The following is a 24639-nucleotide window of genomic DNA, read 5'->3' on the forward strand; positions in this document are numbered from 1 at the left end:
TCTTTCTCATTCTTTGATTTCTTTTGGCATTTTATTTCTGGCTTTCCCTTTTACTATTTTCTTCCTCTTACATTGACCTACATAGCAAAATAGAAAACCTTTTACCTGACGTCCTGCTTCATGCTGTATCACATTCTTTATTACTTGTGCAGAAGCTATAAAGCAGTTTCGTAAATCTAAAATTTGACAATATTTTATTTGTCCATTTGGATACACTTCCTGAGAATGAAAATGATGAGTTTTTCCTCACTAGTGGAAGTTGCACAAGTAATGGTTCTGATTTTCACTAGCATTTCTCAAGGCTGATAGGTTGTGTAGGTAAAATTATTCCCAGGTAAGTAAGCACTGAATAACAGTTGCATTTCCCTTCTGCCATCTGTTTTCCATCCCTAGTGATCAGAGCCATGCCTTTATCAGAAGCTTTGTTTAGTTCAATTAGGTCCATCCAAATACTTCTGGATTCCTCTTGCAGGGGAATGTCATGAACCTCATATGTGTTTTCTGGTAACTTGAATGGGGGATGCAGAGGAGCTACTCTTAATTTTTGAAGTGCTTCACTGGTTCTGTGCATTATGAAGATTTGGTGAAGGGGAAGCTGCTCTTTGCTGTGCATTATCCATGTGGGAATAGTAGTTTTCACCTTACTGTCATCATCATCATCTTACTGTTGTGCCATTTTTTGACTCATTTGCTCTCCTTCTTCAGTAGCAATATAAACCAGCAGAAATCAAGGACAGATCAGGGGACTTTTCCATTTCAATTTTTTGAGTTCTGTGTACCAGTGTTCTTTGGGATTTAGTTAAGATTAAGGTTACTCTTTTGTTCGAGGTGTTTCTGGTTTTTCTGGGTTTGGGTTTTTTTTGCAGGGGGTGGTTGGTTGGTTGTTGTTTTTGTTGTTGTTTTGGGCGGTTTTGTTTTTGAAAACCATAGAGTTAGATATACCAAAGAATTCTAAAATCTGTATTTATGCAAACAGTGGAAGGAGTTTAGCTAGGATTATGTTCTGTGTCTACTACACAGACTGTGTAGGTTAAAATACTAAAAATAGAATTTTTTTGTGCATTCAAAGAAAAAATGGAAAGAAAACTAATGGAAGCAAATATAGTCAATAAATATCTTGTAATGTCTGATGTTCAAAGAATCACTGAATGGTTTGGGTTGGAAGGGACGTTAAAGATCATCCAGTTCCAACCCCCCCACCCTGCCATGGGCAGGAACACATTCCCCTAATTCAGGTTGCTCAAAGCCCCATCCAGCCTGGCCTTGAACACTTCCAAGGATAGGACATCCACAGCTTCCCTGAGCAGCTGATGCCAGCAGTGCCTCACCATCCTCATGGTAAAAAATTTCTTCCAAATACCTGCTGTAAACCTGCCCTCTGCCAGTTCAAAGCCATTTACCCTTGCCCTATCCCTGCGTGCCTTGGTCCAGCTGTCCTGTAACCCCTCTGGGTACTGGAAGGTATGCTAAGGTCTCCTCAGAGCCTTCTCTTCTCCAGGTTGACCAACCCCAGCTCTCTGCCAAAATCCCAAGAACTTCTCCCCAGCGTTGTGCTCCATGCAGCTTTTCAGGGATATATTGCAGGGTGGTAGAAGTGCTGCAGCCTTCTTTGAAGTGTCTCCTTCAGAAGCTGCTCAGAGTAAGGCCACAGGAACAGCCGTTTCAAGTCCTTGCACGCACAGAGGCCCAGGTAGCTAGCTCAGTAGAGGAGGGACAGGAAGGGTCCTTGTATGATGTACTCCGGCGAGGGTTTATTGCATCTACAGCGCCAGGGGGAGCAGGGACAAAGACAACAAGGTTAAGGTGGGGGGGGCACAGGGGCAGTGCAGAGGGCAGTGGCTTACAGGGGAGACTGGGCTGGCCACCAAGGGTACCACAACCAGTGAGGAAACAGGGAAAAGAGAAACCAGGGGAAGTTTGGGGAAAGGAACTGGGATGGATCAGTGTTAAGCAAGAGTCCATGGGGGAGTCCTTTCTGTCCGCCCAGGTTGGGAAAACTCTATGGTAAGTCTCTCCAAGGCAATGCTCTGGGGATTTTCCTGAGGGGGAAGGATTCAGAGGATTCCACAGGGGTAGTCTTCTGTCAGGTAGGTCCTATGAGCCTGAGGCCTTAATTGGGAAATGTGGAAAAACCTTATATCCACTTTCATACTAGAAGATACCCGATACTTTCTGAGTGACACTGGGTGATACTTAGAAGTGAGTTGAAAGAGTTGTTGGTGAGAGCAATAAGACAAACAGACCAACTTGGTTGGAGTCACTAATGGATTGTGAAGAATCTTCAAATTAGTTAAAATGCTAAAGAATCTCTGTAGGAAAAGAAGAAGTTGATAAATATACTTCATTAACTGCAAGAAATTAATTCCTGGGAAGACTACTGAAACATTATGTTGGTCTTCTGAAAGCCATCTGAAATAACTTCAGAAGAACTGTACAATAAGGCAGACAATGTCTTTAGTAAAGATAATTACTTGTCTACTAGGACATTACTGTGGTTAAAGACTGAGGAGTTACTTGTCAATGTCCCTGATAAGGAGCTATTGAGGGATGAACTGTGGGAATTATCACTGAAGTGTCAATAGTTGGAAGGCAGTTCATGCCGTTAATAAGATGCTTTAACTTTTGGTCAGCTCTGAAGTGATCAAGTAGTTAGATTAGATTATTCCTTCCAGCTGAAATATTCTAAGTTAAATCACAGTAGCATTGTAGGCCTTTGATTGCTCAGAGAAAGATCAAGTGGGTTATCCTGGAGATCCATGGTAGTATTGAGGCTTAGTGTACCTGAATTTGGAAATTACCAAGACTAATGAAAGAACTCCAGGTGGCACAAGCATTTAAAAGATGAGGAGGGAATTCAAACACACCACAAGTGGATTCAACACTTGGTTGAAATGGAAAATTCTTTTGCTAATTGTCCACTTGACGCATTGGTGTCCAAATTAACCAACCACTGGCTCAGAACTAACATCATTGTCTTACAGAGCATTTCAGCATAAGAGGCACAGAAACAGGCCAGTTGTTGTTATTCTCAGTCTGATGTGTTCATCTATATCTGCTTCAGCTGCACAATAAAAATTGAAGTGGTAGACAACAGTTACTAATGGCCAACACTTCAGAGACTTGAACTATTTTGCAGGAAGAGGGGAAGTCTCTAAACAATAATTTGCAGCATAGAAGAGAGCAGAGGCTAGAGGTGCATGCTTTGCATGAAAGGTAATAGCCAAAAACCTTTGGACACTCAGTTGAATAGTTGTGAATGCAGAACTCCTCAGTACAAGATGTCAAAGTCAGCACTGTTAATTTGAGTTGGGACACCACCGTTGGCACCTTCCATATTAAAACAGTAGTGACCATCCAGTCACTGACAAGGTTAAGTATAAACTCCTTAACCTAATCATCCCTGACTGTCATTAATCTTTCTTTAAAATATTGAATAGTGAAAAGAGTTATAAAGGATAACAGACTAAGTATGAAAGCTATTTCACTTGAGGCTTTGACATTTTTTTCTTTCCCTCAACATCAAAAAAGCATTTCAGTCTCTGGTAGCAGAGCATTTGAGGAAGACTGCTGTGTGCTGTGGCATCATCCTTTTGTTCACATCCCCATGGGGCTGCAAATAGGTTAGTGATCTGTTTGTCATAAATTCACATCATTTCAGGAATGAAGAATTGTCTAGGATAGAAAGATTTAGTGATCATCAATCAGTATGTAATATTTGGATTTACAGAGAAGAAGTTTTTTGTGAAGTCAGGATATATTTTCTAGGATGTCAGACTACTTGCAGATGTTCTTCCACATGCTGAAGCAAGCAGCTATAGCAGTGTGATACTGCCCAGGCTACTTGTCCTGTCTTTTCCTATTCAACTCCATTTACTTCCCTCCCTCATGGCAAAGGTAGTTAAACACTTCATTAGTTTAATCTGAATACTTTAGGTTGTGAATTTTAACATGACCTGGGTGTTTTTGTGTCTTGCTTTTGAAGAAGCAAGAGTTGATAGGCAAGACTGACAGAGAAAAGCTTTGGCTGTTGCAACCTTTTCCAAAACTCCAAAGGGTAGTGGTGCTATAAACAAAAGAACATAAATTGTGTCTTTACCCAGAGTTTCAATTGAGCTGCAGTTGCTGCAACTCATTTGTGTTAGAATTGACAAACATCTCAAAGTTTTGTGAGTAGCTGCTGTAACAAAGAAAAACCCTTCCTTGGAGGGGAAGAGGAGAGAACAAAGGAAAGAGTCTTACTGAGTTCAAGAGCTTTTTGGTAATTCTGTGGTCTGGAGGAGAAGCTGTATGTTTCAGTATTTGTAAGTCCATCCTGACTTTCGTGAGGGTCTATTAGAACTAATGTAGCCATGAGAAAATGTATAGATGCTATTAAACCAGCAAAATGTGCAAATACTTAACAGGATGAAACGGACAATTCCTAGCAAAAATTCTGCCTTGGTTTTTTTAATAAGATTATTTTGTTTGTTGTTCAAATAAGGTAGACTAATATGTTTGTGCAATAGAAATTGGGAAATCATTTTCCCATATGAGACCTCACAGTCATGTAGCCGTTCCTTGAAACAATGAACATAATCTCTTCATTCAAATTGAAAACAACATAATCTGTTTCCTGACCTTACAGTGGGAATTGCATTTCCTCAATCATTAGCTCTTCCTTTTATAAATTTTACTTAAAACTGTCCCTAGAAATCTAAATATGCTTGCAGTCCATTTTTTATTTCCAATCTTTTTTTGCAACTTTTACTTGAGCTTAAAAGTGAAGTGTAGTTGTGAAATATAACAATTTTAAAGTGATTTCAAACAAATTTTCATCAACAGATTTTTAAGACTTTTTCAAGTGTTAATCACCTATACAACACACAAACACTTTGTTAGTTTTGCATTATAATAGCTCAAGTTTTATCTTAGCTGATTGATGGGGTTGTTCTCCCTGTTAAGCTAACATCATCTAAAGCTGTTTGGAAGATAATTTGTTTCTGTTTCTGCAAGCAACAAGTTCTCTAACAACTTTTTTTAAGTATTATCTTTCCGTGCTTGGGTTTGCTCTGGTTTAATTTTGAGTTTGCCATTGTCATCAATTAGTTCCAGTAGCATTTAGCTCCACCAAACTAGAAACCGAGATTATGGTTGTTGAATGTATGATTTAAGCAGCTTCTTAAACTTGCAGTAACTAAAACTTTCCAAGCCTCACAAACTAGGAGAAGAAATCTTAGAATGCAGGATTTTCCGTTGTGCCTAGAGGAGAGCTGAGGGGGAGGGAATTTTATTCCTGTTTTGGAAAATCTGTTCCCTGTTAAAAAATCTTGTTCAATAAGTTCCTGGAGAAACTTTTCTGTCATAGTAGTGTTGTATGAGATGGGCCAAATACTGTGAGTTTTTTGAGTGAATTGTAAGGTTGGGCCTTTTTTTCTGTTAAAAAATCAAATGTCTTGCAACTTGATTAGTGAGCTATCACCTTACTGCCTGCCTGCTTGGGACTGTCAGTTTGGATAGCAGACATGGCTGGAAAGAGGAAATATGTCTGTCTTTCCCCTCTCTTTGATTTGAAGCAGCTGAAGAAGAGTATTTTGTGGTGTATTGCATGTGGTTTCATATACTTGGACCAAAAGAAAAGCCCTGAGAAATTTTTGGTGATATGCTTTAAAGCACTTCCCTAGATAGAGAGAGGAAAATTACAGCGCTGAATTTTGCAGATAGTTGGGTTGTATTTTTAGTATTTTCCAGCATGTAGTGCATGGAATAGGCAGCTTAATGTGAACTTTCATCAGGGCAGGGAAAAGGAGGCTTATTGCAGTCACCTGACTGTGCAAGCACGTTTGTTCTGTGTGACTTCTGTTCTGCAGAGACTTTTTCTTAATCACTCCTTCCAGTCACATTTGCTGTTTCTGTGTGTCTGCACAGTTTCTGACCTTTTCAGCAGCATTTCAAACTGCAGGTGATGGTTTCAGCCACTGAGGAACTTGACCAGTTTCCCCCCACTGCATATTGTCTCATGTGGTGTCAGGTGGTGAGCTGCTACCTCCTGCACATGGACTTTGTGTTAGTTGCGTCTTTATTAAATATCTTCACCAATGTCCTTGTGCTGCCCAATATACTCCTTTATAGTTCCACCTGCCTTGATGTCTCCAAATACCTGGCAAACATTGTAGAATGTCTTCATGTGAATGCTTTATCTCACTTTACCAATTTGGTTTCTTGTTGTATCAGTCTTTGTAATATGTCTTAAAGTTCTTTGAAGCAGAGTCCTTCATACTTTAGTGCTTATTCAGTAATTAGCATAGGGAGAGCCTGGTTTGATATTACAGCAAACAAATGGCATGTGGTCAACTGTGCATTATCTTATTTACATATAGATAAACTTTGGTGTGTGCTTGTGCAGCTGTGGCTCTGCACAGTCATTCAGGTCTGTGAGGAGTTACTGGCAGCAGCATAAACCTGAACAGTAGTGCTGCTTCCAGAGGGGATGTGGGCTGGGAGTGGCCTTGGAGCACTGCAGTGGGAGCCAGAGACCTGAGCTGGTGGTGTATGGAGCCAGCTGGAGGTTTTTTGCATTCATTCCCATGTGCTCCAGGTTCTAGATGAGATTGTGAGTGAGGCCTTGTTCTAAACATGGTTATTGTGTAGTTGTGGAATTTTGTCCTAAAGTTAAAACTTGTTTTAGGCATACTAGGAGAGTTTTGCATGACATCCAGGTGGTGGGAGCCAGAAAACCTGGCTAAAAAAGGCTGCATTTAGGCCTTCAAGCCAAACTTGGCTAAAAAAGGCTGTGTATAGGCTTTCAAGCCTTTTGCATTTCCAGCAAATTTCTTGATAACTTCTTATTCATTTCCTTGCATTATTCATGGTGTCAAGAAAATAAAAACCCACTAACATGGGTTAGTGTTAGTTCTATTGCTTAATCTAAATTCTTATCTGTGGGTTTAGGATGCTGCTTGCCTTTTTTAAAATGTGATTTAAAATTGGTGGTTTTGAAAATATGACACTGCTGTATTGCACAGAGGAGCTGCATTTAACTTTCTGAACTACCTTGACTTGGTACCATGACATTAAAGTCAGGGTGAAGAAGGCCCTTGTGTGTCTTTGTGAAGAGCTATGTGAAAGCTTTTTTCTCTTCAGTGTAATGATGAGGAGAAAAGCAAAGTGGATAAATAGTGAAGGGAAGCCTGTAGTTGGGTAAATGATTTCAGGGAATACTTTCTTTTGTGTGAAGATGAATAACCTGAAATTTAGACATCTCACCAGAGATTTTGCTCATAAAATCACTGATATTTTTTTTTAGATGATAATTCAAATGTGGGTTGTTTCTATACACAAATTCTGCTTTTGCCTGCTGTACATACTGTATCTGTTCATGTACCGATAGCGGCTTTTACATGTAACTGCTCTGAAGTTTTTGGCTTCTTAAATGAAAAAGTTGGAAGTATTTGGCTTTAAATCCATTGAAGCACAGATGTATCAATAGCAATCTTTGAACTAATTTTTGTTAAAAACCTTTTGTTGCTTCAATTTCAATTCTAAATAGCCTGCTTAATTTTATTTTTTACTTTTGTTTACTGTCATTGGTATAAAGTCTTTGATGTTATTTTAGACTGTTTTTTACTTCCTTTGGGGGACTATGCTAGCCAGCACTTAATGAGATATTAATGTCCAAAGTTAGGCTGCAACTCTTAGTGAATTAGAAGTGATGCTTACTGAGTTAAAAGTAGTCTCTAGTTGTGTTTTTTTAGAGTTAGCTGGTTTTTCCAGCTTTTAGGCAATTGTAGTAATCTACAGGTAGTTTAAATGCATGTTGTCCAAAGACAACATCCTTAGAAAACAGCTGAAATAATTGATAACAGCAATTTCTTTAAATGTCCGTTCACCTGCTGTAGACAGATAAGTAGAAGACACATGTGCTTCCCTGTAGCAAGGGAGGAACTAAAAAAGTACACTGAAGGAAGTTAGTTTTACTATTCCCTGGCTCTCGTTGAAGTTATGCAGAGTTTAAAAGCGCAAAAAAAATTCAAGGTGGATTTTGAAGCGGACTGGCATATACTTGAAACCTTGGGGTTTTTCGCTGTTGTTTTATGCTGGGGATACAGAAAAGTTGTGTGCTGTGTCAGCACCATTCTTTGCAAAAGACAGTTATTTGTAGTGGAATGAGGAGTCTAAAAATTCCAATTTTTTTGTTTGTTTGAATTTTTTTTTTTTGTACTATGAGCTGTTCAGTTCATTGCATAAGAACTGGGTAGTTTCATCTCTGGTTGTAGCACCCACTTTGAGAAGATCAGACTGTGTTGGTATCACCTAGTTTCTTCTTGCTTGATCAGAAGGGGGGGAAAAAAGCAAAACCAAAAAGCCAACAGCTTGTTCAAATGGGTACTAGATCATGAGGGAGAAGAATTCATGATGCTGGAAACTTCTGAGCAGAATTACTGGGAGAACTTCAGTTTTTCCATGTAGTGTTACTGAAAACTAAATCCTTGAGAAATTAATATTTTGTGTGGCAAATGAATCTTCCATATTCTGGAGGAAAAAAAGAAAGTAAATGCTCTGAAGAAGAGGGTTGTTACTTATGAGTTACTGGGGGTGGGAGGAATGTTTGTGATATCAGCTCTACAATAACACAAAATAAAACTGTTTCCTGCAAATTCTGTTAGAGTGACTTCTGGAATTTCCTCAGCCCTAGTTTTTATAGGTCTGGTGTCCATGTGTACGTACATACGTGTGAAATAATTTTCTTCATATAAATGACACTATGTATAAATGAGTTATGTTCCATGGGATTCCTTAGGATCACATTAAGATGGTGTTAAAACCCCATAATTTGTCAAACAGAAATTTAGTCTGGTGGGATTTTTTTGTGTGTGGTGGTTTTTGGTTGGTGTTTTTTTTTTTTTTAACTTTTCAGACATTTGTGTAGGAGAGATGGAGAGATGTTCTGTTTCAGATTCCTTGTAACAAACAGAAAAGTGAAGATAGTTGAAATTTCTAAAGAATATTGATTAAAATGTTGAAAATTAGTTTGTGGAAATTTGACTTGATTTGAGGCCTGTGGATTCCAGTGTTCCAATTCTTGTTAACGTACATAAGACAAGCTTGTTGACTCTATTAGAATGAAAGCGGTTTCATTAATCATTACAAAATATAGCGAGATAAATTGTCCCTAGTTCCTGCTTTTGTGTGTAGGTATCTCTAGCGTTTATACAGAGTTTTCATCTTCAGAAACGGCAAAAGTTTTAAGCCTTTTTTTATAGTATATTGCCTAGAAAGCACTCAAGTTTTTTTAAAGTTTTTTAATTTACTAAATAAAGTTTTTGAATGAGAGCAAACGATGAAGTAATGAAAGCTGACGTCTCAAAACAGCAGCACATCAAATTAATGTCACACTTCTGTATAGAAGTAGCTGGATTGTTATTACTCACTGACAGCCTTTCTGTGTAGAACAGGATAATAATGGTTAGAAATTTGGCTCTTAAATTCCTCTAAACTTCTGTTACACCACTTGTAGCACTTGCTACTGCTGCCAGAAATAGGATGCTGACTAACCAGCTTAACAAGACGTGTAGGTATTTAAAACTAGGTAAAAAAGAATTTAGTCAAATGCATATAATTAATCAGTACCAATTAAATTAAGCATGTTAAGACTCATATTTCATTTTGCAACTTTGTTTTCAAATTTCTGAATATATTTAGTGTCTTCCTTTTTTGTTTCTGGTATATTTATGAAGGATCATTGGAGTGAGAGTTGCAGAATAATGTATCCAGCAAAGGAGGGTGAAGAGTCTCACCAAACTGCATGGGATTTGTACCTAAACTATTTCATATTGATGATTAAACCTGTATGAAAAAAATTTCTGGTATGAAAAATAGTTCTTCAGTTTGATTTCTGAGCAGTAAAGGACCAGTCAGCCACTTTAAGAATTACTTTTTCTTGTAGCTCATTTAAATAATCTAACAGGTGTATGGGAAATATTATTTTAATCACTTGTTCTGATTTTTAAAAATAATTTCCTGTTTACAGAAGCTCTCACTGGACAAGTTTTTATGGGCTTTTTCTTCCACTTTGTAAAATTATGTTACATTTTATCACATTTCTAGATTTTTATTTTGTAAACTTCTATTACCCTCCCTGCTGTGCTGTACATTTCTTAGAAACTCTTTTGTATGGATAACTACGTACACAATTTAAAAACTGAGAAACCTGCTAAGGTCATTTAGTCTAAGCTATATGCACTGTTTATGTAGGAATATATCACTTCAGCTTTTCAAATGGTACAAACAGTGTAACTGTTACCAGTGGTTATGAAATCTGGTTTCAGTACAAACACATTAATTTATGTGAGCCTGGTAGCTCTGCCAGTATTTGGCTGTACATTATTTGGGAGGAATGTTCAGATTAAAGTTCAGATTAAAATCCTGAACTTGAGGACATTGGACAGTAATTTAGGAAAATTTGTACAAACAGTTCTGCCAGTCTTAGGGCAAAGCTTGAGCTAGTTGAGTGGGAAAGAGAATCATGAAAGCCTGTGCAAAGAAGAGGCAAGTTTCTTATGTGATGGAAGAGTTCATTTTTAGAGGGAGCAAGTGCAATTTCTTAGAATCCTTAGCTGGCTTTGAATGAACCATTGTGTAGTTCTGAAACAGGGGGCAAGATGTCCATCATTTTCCTCTGCTTTTCTTTGTGGAAAGTGATGATATAATAATAATTTCTCTGTATCATCTGCTGGGAGAAGACTATGCTAAGTAAGGACTGTTGACTACGTAAATCAGTGTTTTCCAAACTTGTTGGTGACTTGTGAGATACTATCCGGCATACTTGGACATATATATAACATATATGCGTTTTTATACCTGCTGTTGATAAAACCCTAGAGAATTAATTTCTCCTCTGTGCAGGCTTTGAGGTTATTGATATTCCTGTTGAAAAAAAACAGGCAGAGAATGTGAGTTGGCTTTTTCAGCAGGCTGGACTCTGCTTTGGCTGAGGGTATTCCCCTGCCCCTTTAATGTGCTGCATAAACCCCACCTCAAAATCTGCTCTTTTCTGTCATTGACAGCGTTCTCAGGGCTGCTAGGATTGCTTCTCAAACTACAATACAAAGCTGACAAGGAAAAAAGCACAAGAGCCTTAAGATCCAGAGTGATTGCTGAGCCAAGCCAACTAAATTGAGAAATTTCATCTTGTTAGAGTATTTGGATGTACTAGGAGTCATGGAGTGCAGAAGTATAGTACTGCTCAGTCTGAGAATGAGTTAAGAAGCCAAAAATACTGCAGTCGAAGAATTATTCACTTCCCTGCAAAAGTTTTGTTTGGTTTTAGAGCACTCTATTTTAACACAGTGAAAATTGTTAAGTGCTCACTGGAGGAAGATGCACTTTTGAGATTGTAGCCATATAAAAAATGTTAGAACTTAAAATTGGTTGCTTAAGTGCCTTATACCTTCTTTGTTTGGACAACTTAAGGAGTCTGGATGTTTTGGAGTATTTTGTGAAATTTTCAGCTGTGTTACTCTTCCGTGTGGCCCTCAGAAAACCTTGCCTCTTATCAAAACACAGCACCTGTTCTTTGAATTACTTGGGAGCAGCAACTTTCATTAACCAGTTTGGTAGTAAGTGAACCTCTGGTTCTCTGATGCTTCCAAAAGGTATGAGAAGATGCATCTACTCAAAAGCAGCTTTAATCAAACAAATGTCTTGTTTTCTTTTAATGTTACAGAAAATCGTTGGTGCTTAGGGTACAAAACAGTTCAGTTGTGCTTCTCGTAGTTTCCTGTTCAGCTACTCAACAGCTTTTGTTGTCTGGGTGCACTGTGGGTTGGCCTCTTAATCAGTAAGGATGTTTTACGTAATTTTGGCATAGATATTATAGAGTAGAAATCTCATAACAGGTTTGGTGATGTGCAGTTTAGGCTGCTAGTATAGTTATTCTTTCTTGTCCTTTGTTATGAATCTGTTCTAGATTTCTGTCTAACATTTGTATCAAAAATACTATTTTTATTTCGTAATTTCAAGTTGGCCACCTCTCTGAAAGGTTTTTGTTGAGCTGTCTTTTTGGGAGCTTTTTAAATGTCATGTGTCTGACATGGCTTTGCAGTACAGTGTTCCAACTTCATGGAGGGTTGGCAGAATTGCTATGTATTGGGTATTGAAAGTAGTTTAAGTTGATCATAATGTTAAGTCTCTGCCATAAGCATATATATTGCATAAGATAAATGCTACAGAAGAACCACCCCTGTAGAAAGCTGCTTGAAAGGTATTTTGCATTGAAGACATTCAGTAAAACTAAGAAAAAAGCAGAAGCATTTGCACTGTAAACAGCAGCTTCCCTTTCTTTCCAGTCCCAGTGCTGTAATACCAAGTGTTCTGTGTTGAATTTCTGGCCTAGGACACAACTTCAACTGCAAAATATGTCTTTGTCATAGTGGTAAGGGTATTCACCTGAGAGGGAAGGGATGGCATTTGGCATTTCTTAATGCAGAAAAAGTGGGTTTCCTACTTACTGGTCATCTGGTTTAACCACTTTTGATGTATAAAGTCATATTTTTCTCTTTGATACTGTATTTTTTGTTACTATTTTTCACAGGCTTTTTTTCAAAGAAGGGGCTGTTCTTTGCTTTTGCAAGAAAATGGTTACAAGCTTATTTCTGGTACGATTCAGGGTTATTTGAGAGAGTAGTTGTCCCTAGATCTGGATGCCTGGATTTCAGAAATGGATATTACTGTAAGCAGTGTTTCTTATGGTAGTCCTAAGTGATTTCCAGTCAAGAGTCTGCCTCCTTAAGTCTGCCCTGAGTTATGGGGGGCAGAGTTTCACATTTCTGCTTGAGTTACCATGTAGGCATGCTCCTGTCCCACCTTACTCCACCAGCTTCTCCTTGTTGCTCTTGTCAAATCTAGTGTCCTCTTCTCTGTGGTGTTTTAGTGTAGTTGTCTGTTCTCTGGGTGATCTGGTGAAATTCTCATGCATGGAAAAGGAGTGAAAAAACCTCCCGAGTCAAACAGTTACCTCGATGGTTACCAAATTCATTTAGGGGGAGTGCTAAAAACTGTTGGGTAAAGGGTGGCGGGACTGTCCTCTATGGAGTCTCAACAGAGTAAAGGAACGGGTTTTGTGTCAGCCTTTAGATTTATAAAAAAATATTTTAAATTTCAAGGAGAGAGAGGAAGTGTAAACTTTAGAAAGAAAGAGTCTACTAAGACATAATTTTGTTTTTAAACAGAAATTTTGTGTTAAAATCTCATTGCTAATGCTGCAATGAAAAATGGACTTAAATGTGCTGGTATGTTGTATCTAGAGCCTGTAGAAGAAGATGAGTTTTCTGTTGATGTGTTAAGGGGGAAGATATCAGGAATGCTTATTCCATTCTACCTACTTACCAGCAGTATGTGAGGAACTCTTTTACTTAAAGACAGCTCAGTGTGTAATATCTGTTTGTGCGTAATTTGGGGGCCCTGTGGAATGATCTGCTGTGTACTGGAAGTTTGAAGCCATTGTCCAACCCTCTGCCATGGGCAGGGACACCTTCTATTAGACCAGGTTGCTGAGATCCCTGTCCAGCCTGGCCTTGAGCAGTGTCAGGGATGAGGCATTGATGTAATCAAACAAAACCAGAAAAAAAAACTTGTAAATGTTGAGCAGTATGTTCCACAGGCCTCTTTTGGACTTATGAATTATTCTGTATAACAGGGTATGAATAAAAATAGAAAGAGGGGGTGGTTAATGTTGTGAATTTGTGTTTTAAAAAGTATTAAAATGTTTATTTCTGGAACCTATGAGTTAAGTTAATGCTGGTGTTGAGTTAGAGAAAATAAAACTCCTTGGTAACACAGGTAATCCCAACCAAAGTTTCTCCTTTGGGGAAAGGGCATGTCTTTATACATAGGAGATCCAGCTGGGTGTCATTCTGGGTGTTTTCTTCTGTTGTTGTAATGATAGGGCTGGGTTAGTGTTGAAGAAAGACATGGAGATACTGGTGCTGCCTGTGCTTTTCTCCAGTTTGTAAACGATCTGTGAAACAGAAATTTGTGATATGGGGCAGGATCTTGTGGGCTGTTTTTTCTGGTGGAAAAAAGGACTGTGTTTCTTGTCTTGCTGCTGGTTAGCAATAGATAATGCTAACTTAAATTTTAATTCTTTAAGAAAGAGGCCGGTGAGCAAAATTAATGCTCGTTGTGCTAAAATGTATTTGCAGTTTCATAAAACTTCAGTTTCTTATAATGGTCTTGGGACAGCTTAGAGGAAAAAAGGAGTTAGCTGTGCTCTTACCCCCATTCTTGGATTGTCTTTTCTCAGAGACAGGGAAGGAGGGGTGGTCATGGTTTTGGACTTCACTGAATTGTGAAAAATAAGCATTTATTATTAGGTCTTGTGACACCAGAAAAACACAAACAAATAAAACCACCACCACTGGAAGTTAAAACCAACAAAAAAAACCCGAACAACAAACACCAAACAATCCACCCAAAAACCACCACAACCAAAAAAATGATGCCTCTTTCAAGCTTGGTTTTTTGTTATCTAACAGTGATTTGGGTAGTGTTTATGGTAAATATAATTTGGGAAACTTTACCTGCATATTTGTTTAGAGATCATTAGATCAAAACTGCATATTGAGACAGAAGTACCTAAATTAATATTGGTTTGTAATTGAAACTAAAGTGCATGACCTCAGCACGAAAAGTGGCCTAGCTAGGTAAGATAATCAGCTCTCTCAGCAATCTAGAAGAAATTATGTTTTCAGAAACTGTATTATTCAAATTCAGAAGTCTTCAAGGTTTGAGTTTCTGATTTTTCTTTTTAAGTAATTGCTCTTCTACTGTTATATTTTCTGTGTGCATGCACAAATATTTGATTATCCCTTGGAGCTAATAAAAGTTTTGCATAAAATATGAATCTGTTTTTTTAAAACACTAATTTGAAGAAAAATCTTAGCTTTTTAAAGGCTATGTTAAAATCTGCTTTCAGTTTTTAAAAAAATAAAATCAACCTAATTAAGTGTCAGCATTACTGGAATAAAGCCAGTGTGCTGATGTGCCTACCCCATAATTCAGTCTGAAACTAAATTTGCTCTTCAGTATCTCAAGGAAATTGTTGGAAAGTGATTTCAGACTCCATCTTAACTATTGTTCTTCTTGAGGGAATATTTGAGCTGTGAAATTTCTTTGTTAAAAGCACAGAGACAGTCTCAGAAGTTAATGGCTTAGAATGATTGAGGGAATAACAATAGTTTGGGAGTAAATTTTTGAGAATGGAGGATCTGTTGGCCACTTTTCCAATCCTAAGAAAGAGTTGTTTGTGCCAGAATGTTGAAGGCACCAGATTGTTTCTTTGCCAAGTATTTGAGCATCTATTGAAAAGTGTTAGTTATGTGTTATCAGCTGTGTGGAATAACATCAGTTTGGTTTATTGGCTGGTGTAAACAGATGGATTTAGTGGTGAAAGTAACTCCTCAAGAGAGTGGTGTAGGGAGGGAAATTAATTTTACTTTGAACTTGAATAACTTTGCCTGCTGGATGTCACTATTGGGGGAGAAGAGAAGGGAAAGAAACAACTCTGAATTTCCTTATTTAATTTGTTTTTCTAAACTTATCCTGGCTTTGAAAATTCCTTATGGAAACCATTTTCTCAGAAAAGAATGAGCCCAGTGCATTGTGTCTGTGCCATGGAAAAAGGAGGTGGTTTGTTGCTGCAGCAACTCTTACTTTAGTAAAAATCCTTTCATATTTACAACAATTTAAAAAAAAACAAACCAAACACCAACCTGTGGAGAAGTAAAAATGTGATTTCCTGGAAGAAAACATGAGGAATTGTGATAATGCACTCAGTTACTAGATTGTAAAAGCAACACATTGCTAGTAGGTTTTGTGACCTGCCTTGTGAGCTTTTCTTTGTTTGTTGCCAGGTGTACTCAGTAACAGTGTGCAACAGTTCCTCTCCTTTCTGAAGGATTTTATATGGCCAAATCTTTAATTTCACCTCTTTCTTTCACATTCATTGCAAAGGTGCTATTGGCTACCGTTCCTATACTGAGCAATATCTGTACCGATATGTGGAGATTAAATTGTTTAAGTCTCTTGGAATTTCTTGCATGTTATTAATATTAGCAGGGTACATTAAATTGGTCACTAACTGTATCTGGTAATGAAATCCAGACTCATGTTCGGACTGAATGGGGAATCACATTTTTTGTGTGCTTTCAATATGCAGAAATCTTCAGGAATACTGAAAACTCTTAACTTTTGTAAAGATATTTGACTAATGGATTTTTCTTTTGGTTTTTCCACTGCAGGTTCGATCTGTGGATGAGATGAATCATGAGTTTCAAGCTCTTGCCCTAGAATCTCGGGGAATGGGAGAGGTAATTACTGAGGGCTGAAAATCCAGTTGGTGGTTTGGAATTGTTGGTACAGTTTAAGAAGTCTAAATAATACAACATGAAGCAAAGAGCTTCTCTTAAGACCAAGTTAATTGTTTCTGTCTTAGGTGAAGGGAAGCTAATTACATTAGAAGAATGTTGGGATTGTTATTGACTGGTTCTGCTGTTCTATGTCATTCTTGTTAGATGAGTGATAGTTCTAGGAAACTGAAAGGGTTAGTTTTTGTAAGAGTGTACAATTCTATGAAAGGAGGCATGGTTTCAGTCTCACTGTATCTAAGCTAGTGGAACTTGCTACTCCTGAGAAGCCAGGGAAACTGGGATTTGGAAAAAAGGTTTGGCTCCAGAAAAATGAACTGGCATACCCAGCAGAAATGTGTGGTAATTTGCTATTTTTTCACTGGTAATTACTCCTTAAAAGATTTTAACTAGGCTGAAGAGTGCTGTTATGTAATTTAGCTGGAGGGAAGAAGAACTATTTCTTTTGACTGATTTGATTTGTTTGGGTTTTTTTAAGTCAGTGTACTTTAAGGTTGGGAGAAGGAATTTAAGAACATGCAGGATGACTTGGCTTCTTCAAAAGCAGTTCCCCGAACTGTTTAGAAGGTTATTGACAAGTATTAGAATTATTTGCCCTGACAGGAACCTGGTAAAGAAATTCATGTTGAACTAAGATTTCAAATGTGGATCCTTTTGTCTTGCTGAGTATTTATCTAATTCAATTGATGGTTGAACCAGTGACAATATTGCAGCCTAACTTTCTTAAAATGATGGTAGGAATCTTTATGGAAACCATAACTACTGATGAAAAATAAGTGCTGTGCTCTAGTTGCTAAGTGTTTCTGAGCTGACACATGGCCATTCCTACTTGATTTTTTAATTTAATGAAGCATTCAAGCGATCACTTGGCTTTTCAGCAGTTTTTGCTTCATCCAGGGTTGTCTTTGCACCATCTCCCATTTGAAAAAAATAATAGATGGAGCCCTGTTCTTTAGAAACCTGAGTAGCCACACTACTCCCCTCCCAGTTCTTAAAACTGCTTTTGAAAAGTAAAAGTGTTAGTAGAGTATCTGTGATAATACCAGCAGTGTGATAGAGTGGATGGGTAAAGTTCATGGTGGTATTTGGTCTTTTGACACCCACAAAGTACTGTAAAAAGATTGAAAGCTGTAAAAAGTGAAAGTGAGGGATGGCACAAATGCCTGGGAATTAAATTACAGTATATATGACTGTTCATACCCATCTTTATTTTAGGTTGTCTCAGATGGAGGGATGTATTTCTGCATGATTAGGATTCTGTTGGTTTGTTTTCATGGCATTCAGTGCATCTATAAAGATGTTTAAAAAAACCACACACAAAGAGTCAGAGTTTTGGTACAGTACTGCAGCATCAGAAATTGATACTAAATTGTGGCCCTGCACTCACCAGGTTATTTTGTCCTTTGTTTCAATGGTGTCTTCCAGGTATCTTGAGGTAATACAGGTTCACATAGCTAGGTTGACTAACTCAGTAATTTTCTTGATGTATTGCACAACAGTAAAGTAGCTCTGGGATACATTCCATGGCTGTTTTAATCTTCCTTTTGATTATAGCCTTCTAGAATATTAAAGGAAACATCCTTATAAAGTAAGCTAGAATTGGTGGAGGCTCCTACATGCTATCCTCCCTATGCTTTGAAAAATGTGAAAGAGAGGTCATGTCAAGTGAACTGTTTCTAGCTATTGGGAAATTATGTTCCTTGTTTTCTCTGCCAGGATTTTTCTCTGAACTGAAATTAATTTTTTTTTCATAATTCTAATCCTTACTGATACTTTTTTTCTGATACAACTGGGTATCAATACCTGGCTGTTAAATCTGTTGCAGACATCTTTCTCTGAATGTGTTTCACAATTTTAGCTTGGTTAAATTGTTACATTGGTTATTCACAGATGATGCTTCTGGCTCCAGCTCCCAAAATCTATGGTGACCTGTAATGTCACTTTAGTATTCTAAAGAAATAAGAACACATGGTGCTGTTTCTCTCTAGGCATCTGTTTGCTATATCAGGGCAAGCCAGAATGGTCTGCAGGACTTCAGTATGACCCACTACAGACACACAAAACTTAGTGCCAAGCAGCACAGAAAAGTAAATCTTCTTTTGATAATGTCTATTGGTTTAAATTACAGGATCGAAGCACACAGAGTTCATTTTAGGAACAAAGTATTCATTTCCCGTGTCAAAACTTCTTTTAGAGAAATTCAGCTGAGTTCTTCTTTGACCTCTGTAGGAATAACTTGTGATCTCAAAGATAAATTTTAAAAAATAATTTTAAAATCCTTCATTCGAGAGTCAGTAATGGAGACTGTGCAGTTTCATATCAGAGAGCTGGTTAAGAGACAGCGTTAGCCTAACTGCTTGTTATTATTTGTGTGTAGTGAAGGGCTTTGTTTGTCTGGCAGACACCTAACAAGGATCAGTGCTGGTACTGAAAAGGACACATCTAATGTACTTTTGGGAGAGTAGTCGTAGTAAGAAATACTACAACCTTCTCCATTATTTTTACTTATAATTGGATGTATCTTTGTAAAGTTTGTGTTTTATTACACTGAATGCAGAAAATGTTGAGGAAAACACATGCTATGAGAGTAAAGCACAATGATTTTAACAATCTGTGTTGATTTGAGATGACTTCTTGATGAAGTCTTTTTCGGTAGAACTAATCAAACACATTGTTTTTCCTGTCTGTTTCGTTTTTCTGAAAAGTACTTATTTTATTTGAATTCCACAATTAAAAGAATTGACAACTGATAGGGTTGTTTATTTGGCAATCCAAGAGCTAATACCTTCATTTTAAAAGAGCATGGTGTATGTCATACCTATCTGTCAAAATAAATAATAAATCTAAATCAGTGGCTCTCAGTGAGTTGCAATATTGGTAACTTTGTAAAATTGCATTTATTTAAATATTTTTGGGACTTTGTTGTGTAGAAAGTTTGTGAAAATCATTTCAGTAAATCTGTTTAATCTTCAGTAGTTTAAATTTAGCCTCTCAGTATGGATCATACATTATGTTTTGGGTTAAAGATACTTTATGTTCTTTGTCTACCAAAGTACAACTGAAAGCAGTTGAATTTGTCTGTTTGAAATTTGAGAGTAAGTAGTTCAAAAAAAAAAACAGGCAAACCTCAAAAAACCCAAAACGAACCTTAAAAAACCCACACAAACAACAACAGCAGCAAAATCCCCCTCCCTGAAACAACTTGTACTTTTGCAGTGAGTATTATTGCTTCTTTCTCCCAGGGGACAGTTTTCCCTCACATACAAATCATATGAATGAGTTTTTATATCAAAACCAGTATTGCAGTGTGTTCTGCTCTAAGTTTGCTTATTTCTTAACACTGAGTTGTCTGAACATACCTGTCTGATACTAGAATTTGCTAATTTCTGGGTAAGCATACTTCAGGTAATACTCATTTTATGGCACTTGAGATATTACTAGATCTGTTTTATTCTGCCAGGGTTGTGTGAGGTGGTGACACCTTCACTTAGGTGTTTCAGAGCTCTCAGCTGGACACATATTTGAAATTGGCTTAGACAGCATTTAAAATATGATTCCCAAAAGCAAGATTTTGTAGATAACATTAAATGCTTGCTTTCTGTTCTACCACTCTCCTACAAAATGAAAATTATGTAGTATTGTAAGCCTGTTACAAATAGAGAGCTAAAAAAGATGTGTATATTCCATAGGCAGATCTGGATTTTGTAATCTTCTGCTTTTAGTTGAAAAGCAGTTGTAAGATTCCATTAATCTATTTCTCTAACTTCAGCCCTTAAATTTGAGGTAAACTGATATCACAAATTATGTTTGGTTGACACCTGGTGGTGATTCTCCAATGCATTTGGGAGTGGGCATCTCTGTCAGGGCAGATCAAAACAGTACAGCGCTTCTTGCAAGCATAACATTCTTCTGTCGTTTTGTTGAGCTTTGGCTGTTTATCATCCTCCCACCTGAATCCTTCTCTGTTAATGAATTTCTGTAAGGAACCCAGGGATTTGAGGTTAACCAGTCAGACACCTTCCTTTCTGGTAAGAGCTCTGGGCAGCACAGAAAACCAGCAATCCTTAATTTGTCCAGAGGAGCTCTTGTCACCTCTTGTTGTGCTGTTAGTGCTGGGGCCTGCAAGTGACAATTTTATCCACCTCCTCCAGAGGCTGTTTTCACAAGGGCTTTCAGTGTCATACTAAGAAATACCTATATTATATACTGACTCCTGTTACTAGTTTCATCAAGGCTCATACTAACCAGCTGTGAAGTTCAGAAGAGTTTTTTAGTCACTTAAGTTACAGAAGAAGCAAATTTCCAGAATGTACTCATTTATTGCAGACAGCTTCATCAGATTACGTTTGGTTTTTTTCCTAATTTCACAAAATTTAAAATTCTAAATACAGCATTACATTATGCAGAATCTGATGGAATGTGCAGCTTTCTTCTTCCCTACATATTGCAAGTTGTTTTCACTTTCCTTTCTGTTGATGTACCTTGTAAAGTACCTCTTCTGTCTAAGAATACAGTTTTTTAGTTACATATAGGGAAAATATGACATGTAGAGTTTGGCAGTTGTACTGTTACTGATGGGAAAAGGTACAGGAATAAACTAGTAAAATCAGAGCAAAAAGGATGCTAGTATTTGAGGAATTCTTGTTTGTGTGGTGCTTCTGTCATGTCACACTAAGTCTTCCTGCTGTTGAAGTCAGTACAAGAAGTGATACTGATCTAACATGACACCTTCTGTTTTACAAGTAGGAATGAAAAAAACCATACATCTAAATAACAGTGTTGGTATGTGGAACTTCACATATGAATGTCACAGATTTTAGCAGCCCTATGGTCTAAAGGAGCTGACTTGCTACCATATGTATTAGTCACTTTCTAAAATTTGGAACATGATGCATTTCCAAGTGAAGAGAACTTCACAATGAACTGCACTCTTTCTGGTTATCACAGTATTAGTTAACAGCCAAACTTCTGAGTCTTTGGCAGGAAGGCACTGTTAGTTAAAGCTTCTGAGAAGACTGTCTTGACTTAACACAGGGATTAATTTGATTTGCTTTTTTCACAGCTGCTTCTATATTCTGTCTTTCTTCCTCATAACTGCAGAATTTCAATACTGTTGGAGTTATTTTAGCAATTACTTTTTTACAAAAAAAGAGGCAGAGCAAATTTTTACAAGGGCAGATAGGGGTAGAATGAGGCAAAGTGGTTTTAAATTAAAAGAGGAGAGATTTTTGATTAGATACAAGGAAGTAATTCTTTACTGTGTGGGTGGTGAGGCACTGGAACAGGCTGCACAGAGAAGCTGTGGCTGCCCTATCCATGGAAGTGTTCGAGACCAGGTCAGATGAAGCCCTGAGTAACCTGCTCCAGTAAGTGGCAATCCTGCCCATGGCAGGGAAGTTGGAATTAGATGATCTTTAAGATCCCTCCCAATCCAAACCATTTTATGATTCCATGATGTAAAACTAATTTCTTGCATATCCTCTTAATATCCTCCTGCTATTTTTGCCCATCTATAAGCATATTTAAGTAAAACCATCATCTTTTTTTTAACAGCTTTTACCTGCCAAAAAGTTTTGGGAACCTGATGATTCAGCAAAAGATGGACAAAAAGGGATATTCCTTGGTGACGAGTGGAGAGAGACTGCATGGGGAACTCCTCGTAAGTGATTGTTGTATATGTACTGAAAAATCAGTCATGATTACTGAATGTTACTCAAAGCAAATTTTGTAACTGAATCTTAAATTTTACTTTCCTTTCATTTTAGTTGTGAAAATGTAAACTGCATGGTGATTGTATTTCAATAGCACTTTTGAAAGTTTGATGTGGAATTTTTTGTTTAATTTTTTGTTATAATATTTCTGTTGTGATGAAATGCGTAAACATTACAAGCTGTATTTTAAAAAATACTATAGTTTTATTTATTTGTTTGTTTTTAACAGACCATTCTATGTCCCAGCCTATTATGGTACAGAGAAAGCCTGGACAGGGTTTTCATGGAAACAGTGAAGTAAATGCTGTATTGTCTCCACGATCAGAAAGTGGTGGCCTTGGAGTGAGCATGGTAGAATATGTGTTAAGTTCCTCTCCAGCTGATAAATTGGATTCCCGGTTTAGGAAAGGAGCTTTTGTAAGTAATACAGTGTGTTAAGCTTGCTTGGTTACCTGCTGTGGTCTTTGTTACATGGTTATATTTTCAGTTCTCTTTGTCTGTTTTTAGTTTTTAACTCTTTAGAAGTAACTAGTTGCTATCTCTCTGTCTTCCTTGGTTGGAGGGGCCAGAAGAGGGAAGTGGTTTGGGAATTTTAACTAAATAGCTGTCTTAAAGTGCTTTCCTAAAAACCTTATTTAAAGGTTGGGAAAAGACTGCAAACTGCTTAATTTATAATGTGTGATGAGCTTTATTCTAGATCTTCTATGTTTTCATGCGGATTTGTTTTGTAACTGGATGTTTTAATTGTATAATATAAACTTTTCTGTAATTCGAAGTGTTACTGCTTTAACAGCACCGCTATAGTTAAGGTTGAGTTAGCTCTTCCATTATAAATCTTGGCATTCCTTTTCACATTTTGGCAGTTATTAATTGCATGTGGTTGAAACTTGGTGATCAAGTGACCCACCAAATGCAATTTCATTGACAACAAACTGTTTGTGTTGTTTACGTGCACTGTAGTGTAGAATTAGGTCACCTTGTGGTGCTCCTATTGTGTTCTGTTCAATATTCAGAATCAAACAGATTCTTTTTCCTCAGGGCACTAGAGATGCTGAAACAGATGGACCTGAGAAAGGAGATCAGAAAGGCAAGGCTTCTCCATTTGAGGAGGACAAAAACAGAGATCTTAAACAAGGAGATGATGAGGATGTTACTAAAATAAATGGCAGAGGTTTGCCAAATGGAATGGATGCCGATTGCAAAGATTTTAAGTAAGCTTTTAACTGTTTCTCAAGAAGACAAGCATGTCTCTTAAGGGCATTATTACAGTTCTGGTTTGTGTGTCAGCTTTAAACATTACCCAGCTGCAGACTGATTCTTCCCCTCTCAAGTCCTCCCTTTCCCACCGTGCCACATGTTTCTTAGGATGTCATTAATGTGTGTGTCACTTCTCATGAGACAAATTCATCTTAACATAGTAACTATTAAAAGTAAATGGGTACCTTCTGAATGTGATGCATTAAAGAGGGATGAAAACTTTAACCCTTTTAATGTCAAACTAAATTTCTTTCTCTCTCTGCTTCTTTTTAATGCTCTTTTGCATCTGAGTTGTTGTAGAGAGTAAGTCCTACAGAATTTTAACTTTCCTTCTGATTTTGCTAGTGGATACCACAGCCTAACACAACTAATCATTTCCCCATAAGTCTTTATAGAAGCAATATCTTTGACTAAGGTGGAGCAATGTATTTTCCTATTCATATAATTAAATGTCACCCATGGAATGGTGTTGCGGTTTGGTTGTTTTTGTAGGAAAAAATAGATTGGATTAAGCTCAAGCTTTTGAACAGTGAACTCTTGCATGACAGCACAGCCAGTCTGGTTTTTTTTCTAACACTAAACTGCATTTTAAATTGAGTATTTTTTAAGGGCTGATCCTTCTTTCTTGAATGACTGTGATGCATTTGTAAGTGTCATACAGAAGAATTAAAAAGATAGAGAACTAGAGTGCTGCTCATAAATTTATATTAATGTGATAAACATGACCAGATAGTTGTGGTTTCATTAGTTCATTACTGAACAAGTATAATAAAATGCATGCTTGAATCCCATACGTAAGTATTTCTTACCCTTTAAAAACGTATTTACCTGAGGCTAAAGAGGGATTCCTGAGGTCTATTTTTCAAGACATATCATTGAAAATAATACAATTCCAAGCATACCAGAGAGCTCACATTGGCTCCTTTCCGTTGTGTGCTGCAATATACACAATAAACAAAGTTACCTTCATTGTTACCCATAGCAAATGCAGAATAACTTCTATCCTGCTTTTCTTTACCAGTATCTATTTCAATTTTGAAATAGGTGTTTGTGATGTACCTTCTGTATTATTTAAAGAGAGAAGTTATTGAAAAATACACAAATGCAAAAACGCATCCAAAGCCAGTAAACCTCTCAGAAAAATAAAAAAATACAGCCATCTAAATGAAATGGGCCATATAAAGTGCTGGTATAGAGCCCTCCAAACTAAGGTTTATAATTGAAGTATTGACACAACTTTAACTATAGCAACAGAACAGCACCAATGTAAG

The 24639-nt window shown here is 37.3% G+C and overlaps 1 protein-coding gene across 7 annotated transcripts in view; it reads left to right on the forward strand.

Annotated features, from left to right (window-relative positions):
* Window positions 1-24639, forward strand: part of PUM2 (pumilio RNA binding family member 2) — a 69253-nt gene that overhangs the window by 6627 nt on the left and 37987 nt on the right. For 4 of the 7 annotated variants that reach the window (XM_014306747.2, XM_014306748.2, XM_014306743.2 and 1 more), the window contains exons 2-5: window positions 16275-16343; window positions 21954-22059; window positions 22341-22528; window positions 23150-23322. In XM_014306747.2, coding sequence (XP_014162222.1) covers window positions 16293-16343; window positions 21954-22059; window positions 22341-22528; window positions 23150-23322 — 518 coding nt within the window. In that variant the 5' untranslated portion in view covers window positions 16275-16292. Of the gene's footprint in view, window positions 1-16274; window positions 16344-21953; window positions 22060-22340; window positions 22529-23149; window positions 23323-24639 lie in introns of those variants that run through there. The other 3 variants (XM_031056444.1, XM_014306745.2, XM_031056445.1) reach the window with 2 other exon arrangements.

Source organism: Geospiza fortis, unplaced genomic scaffold (assembly GCF_000277835.1).
Source record: "Geospiza fortis unplaced genomic scaffold, GeoFor_1.0 scaffold81, whole genome shotgun sequence".
In the NCBI taxonomy this organism is placed as follows: domain Eukaryota; kingdom Metazoa; phylum Chordata; class Aves; order Passeriformes; family Thraupidae; genus Geospiza; species Geospiza fortis.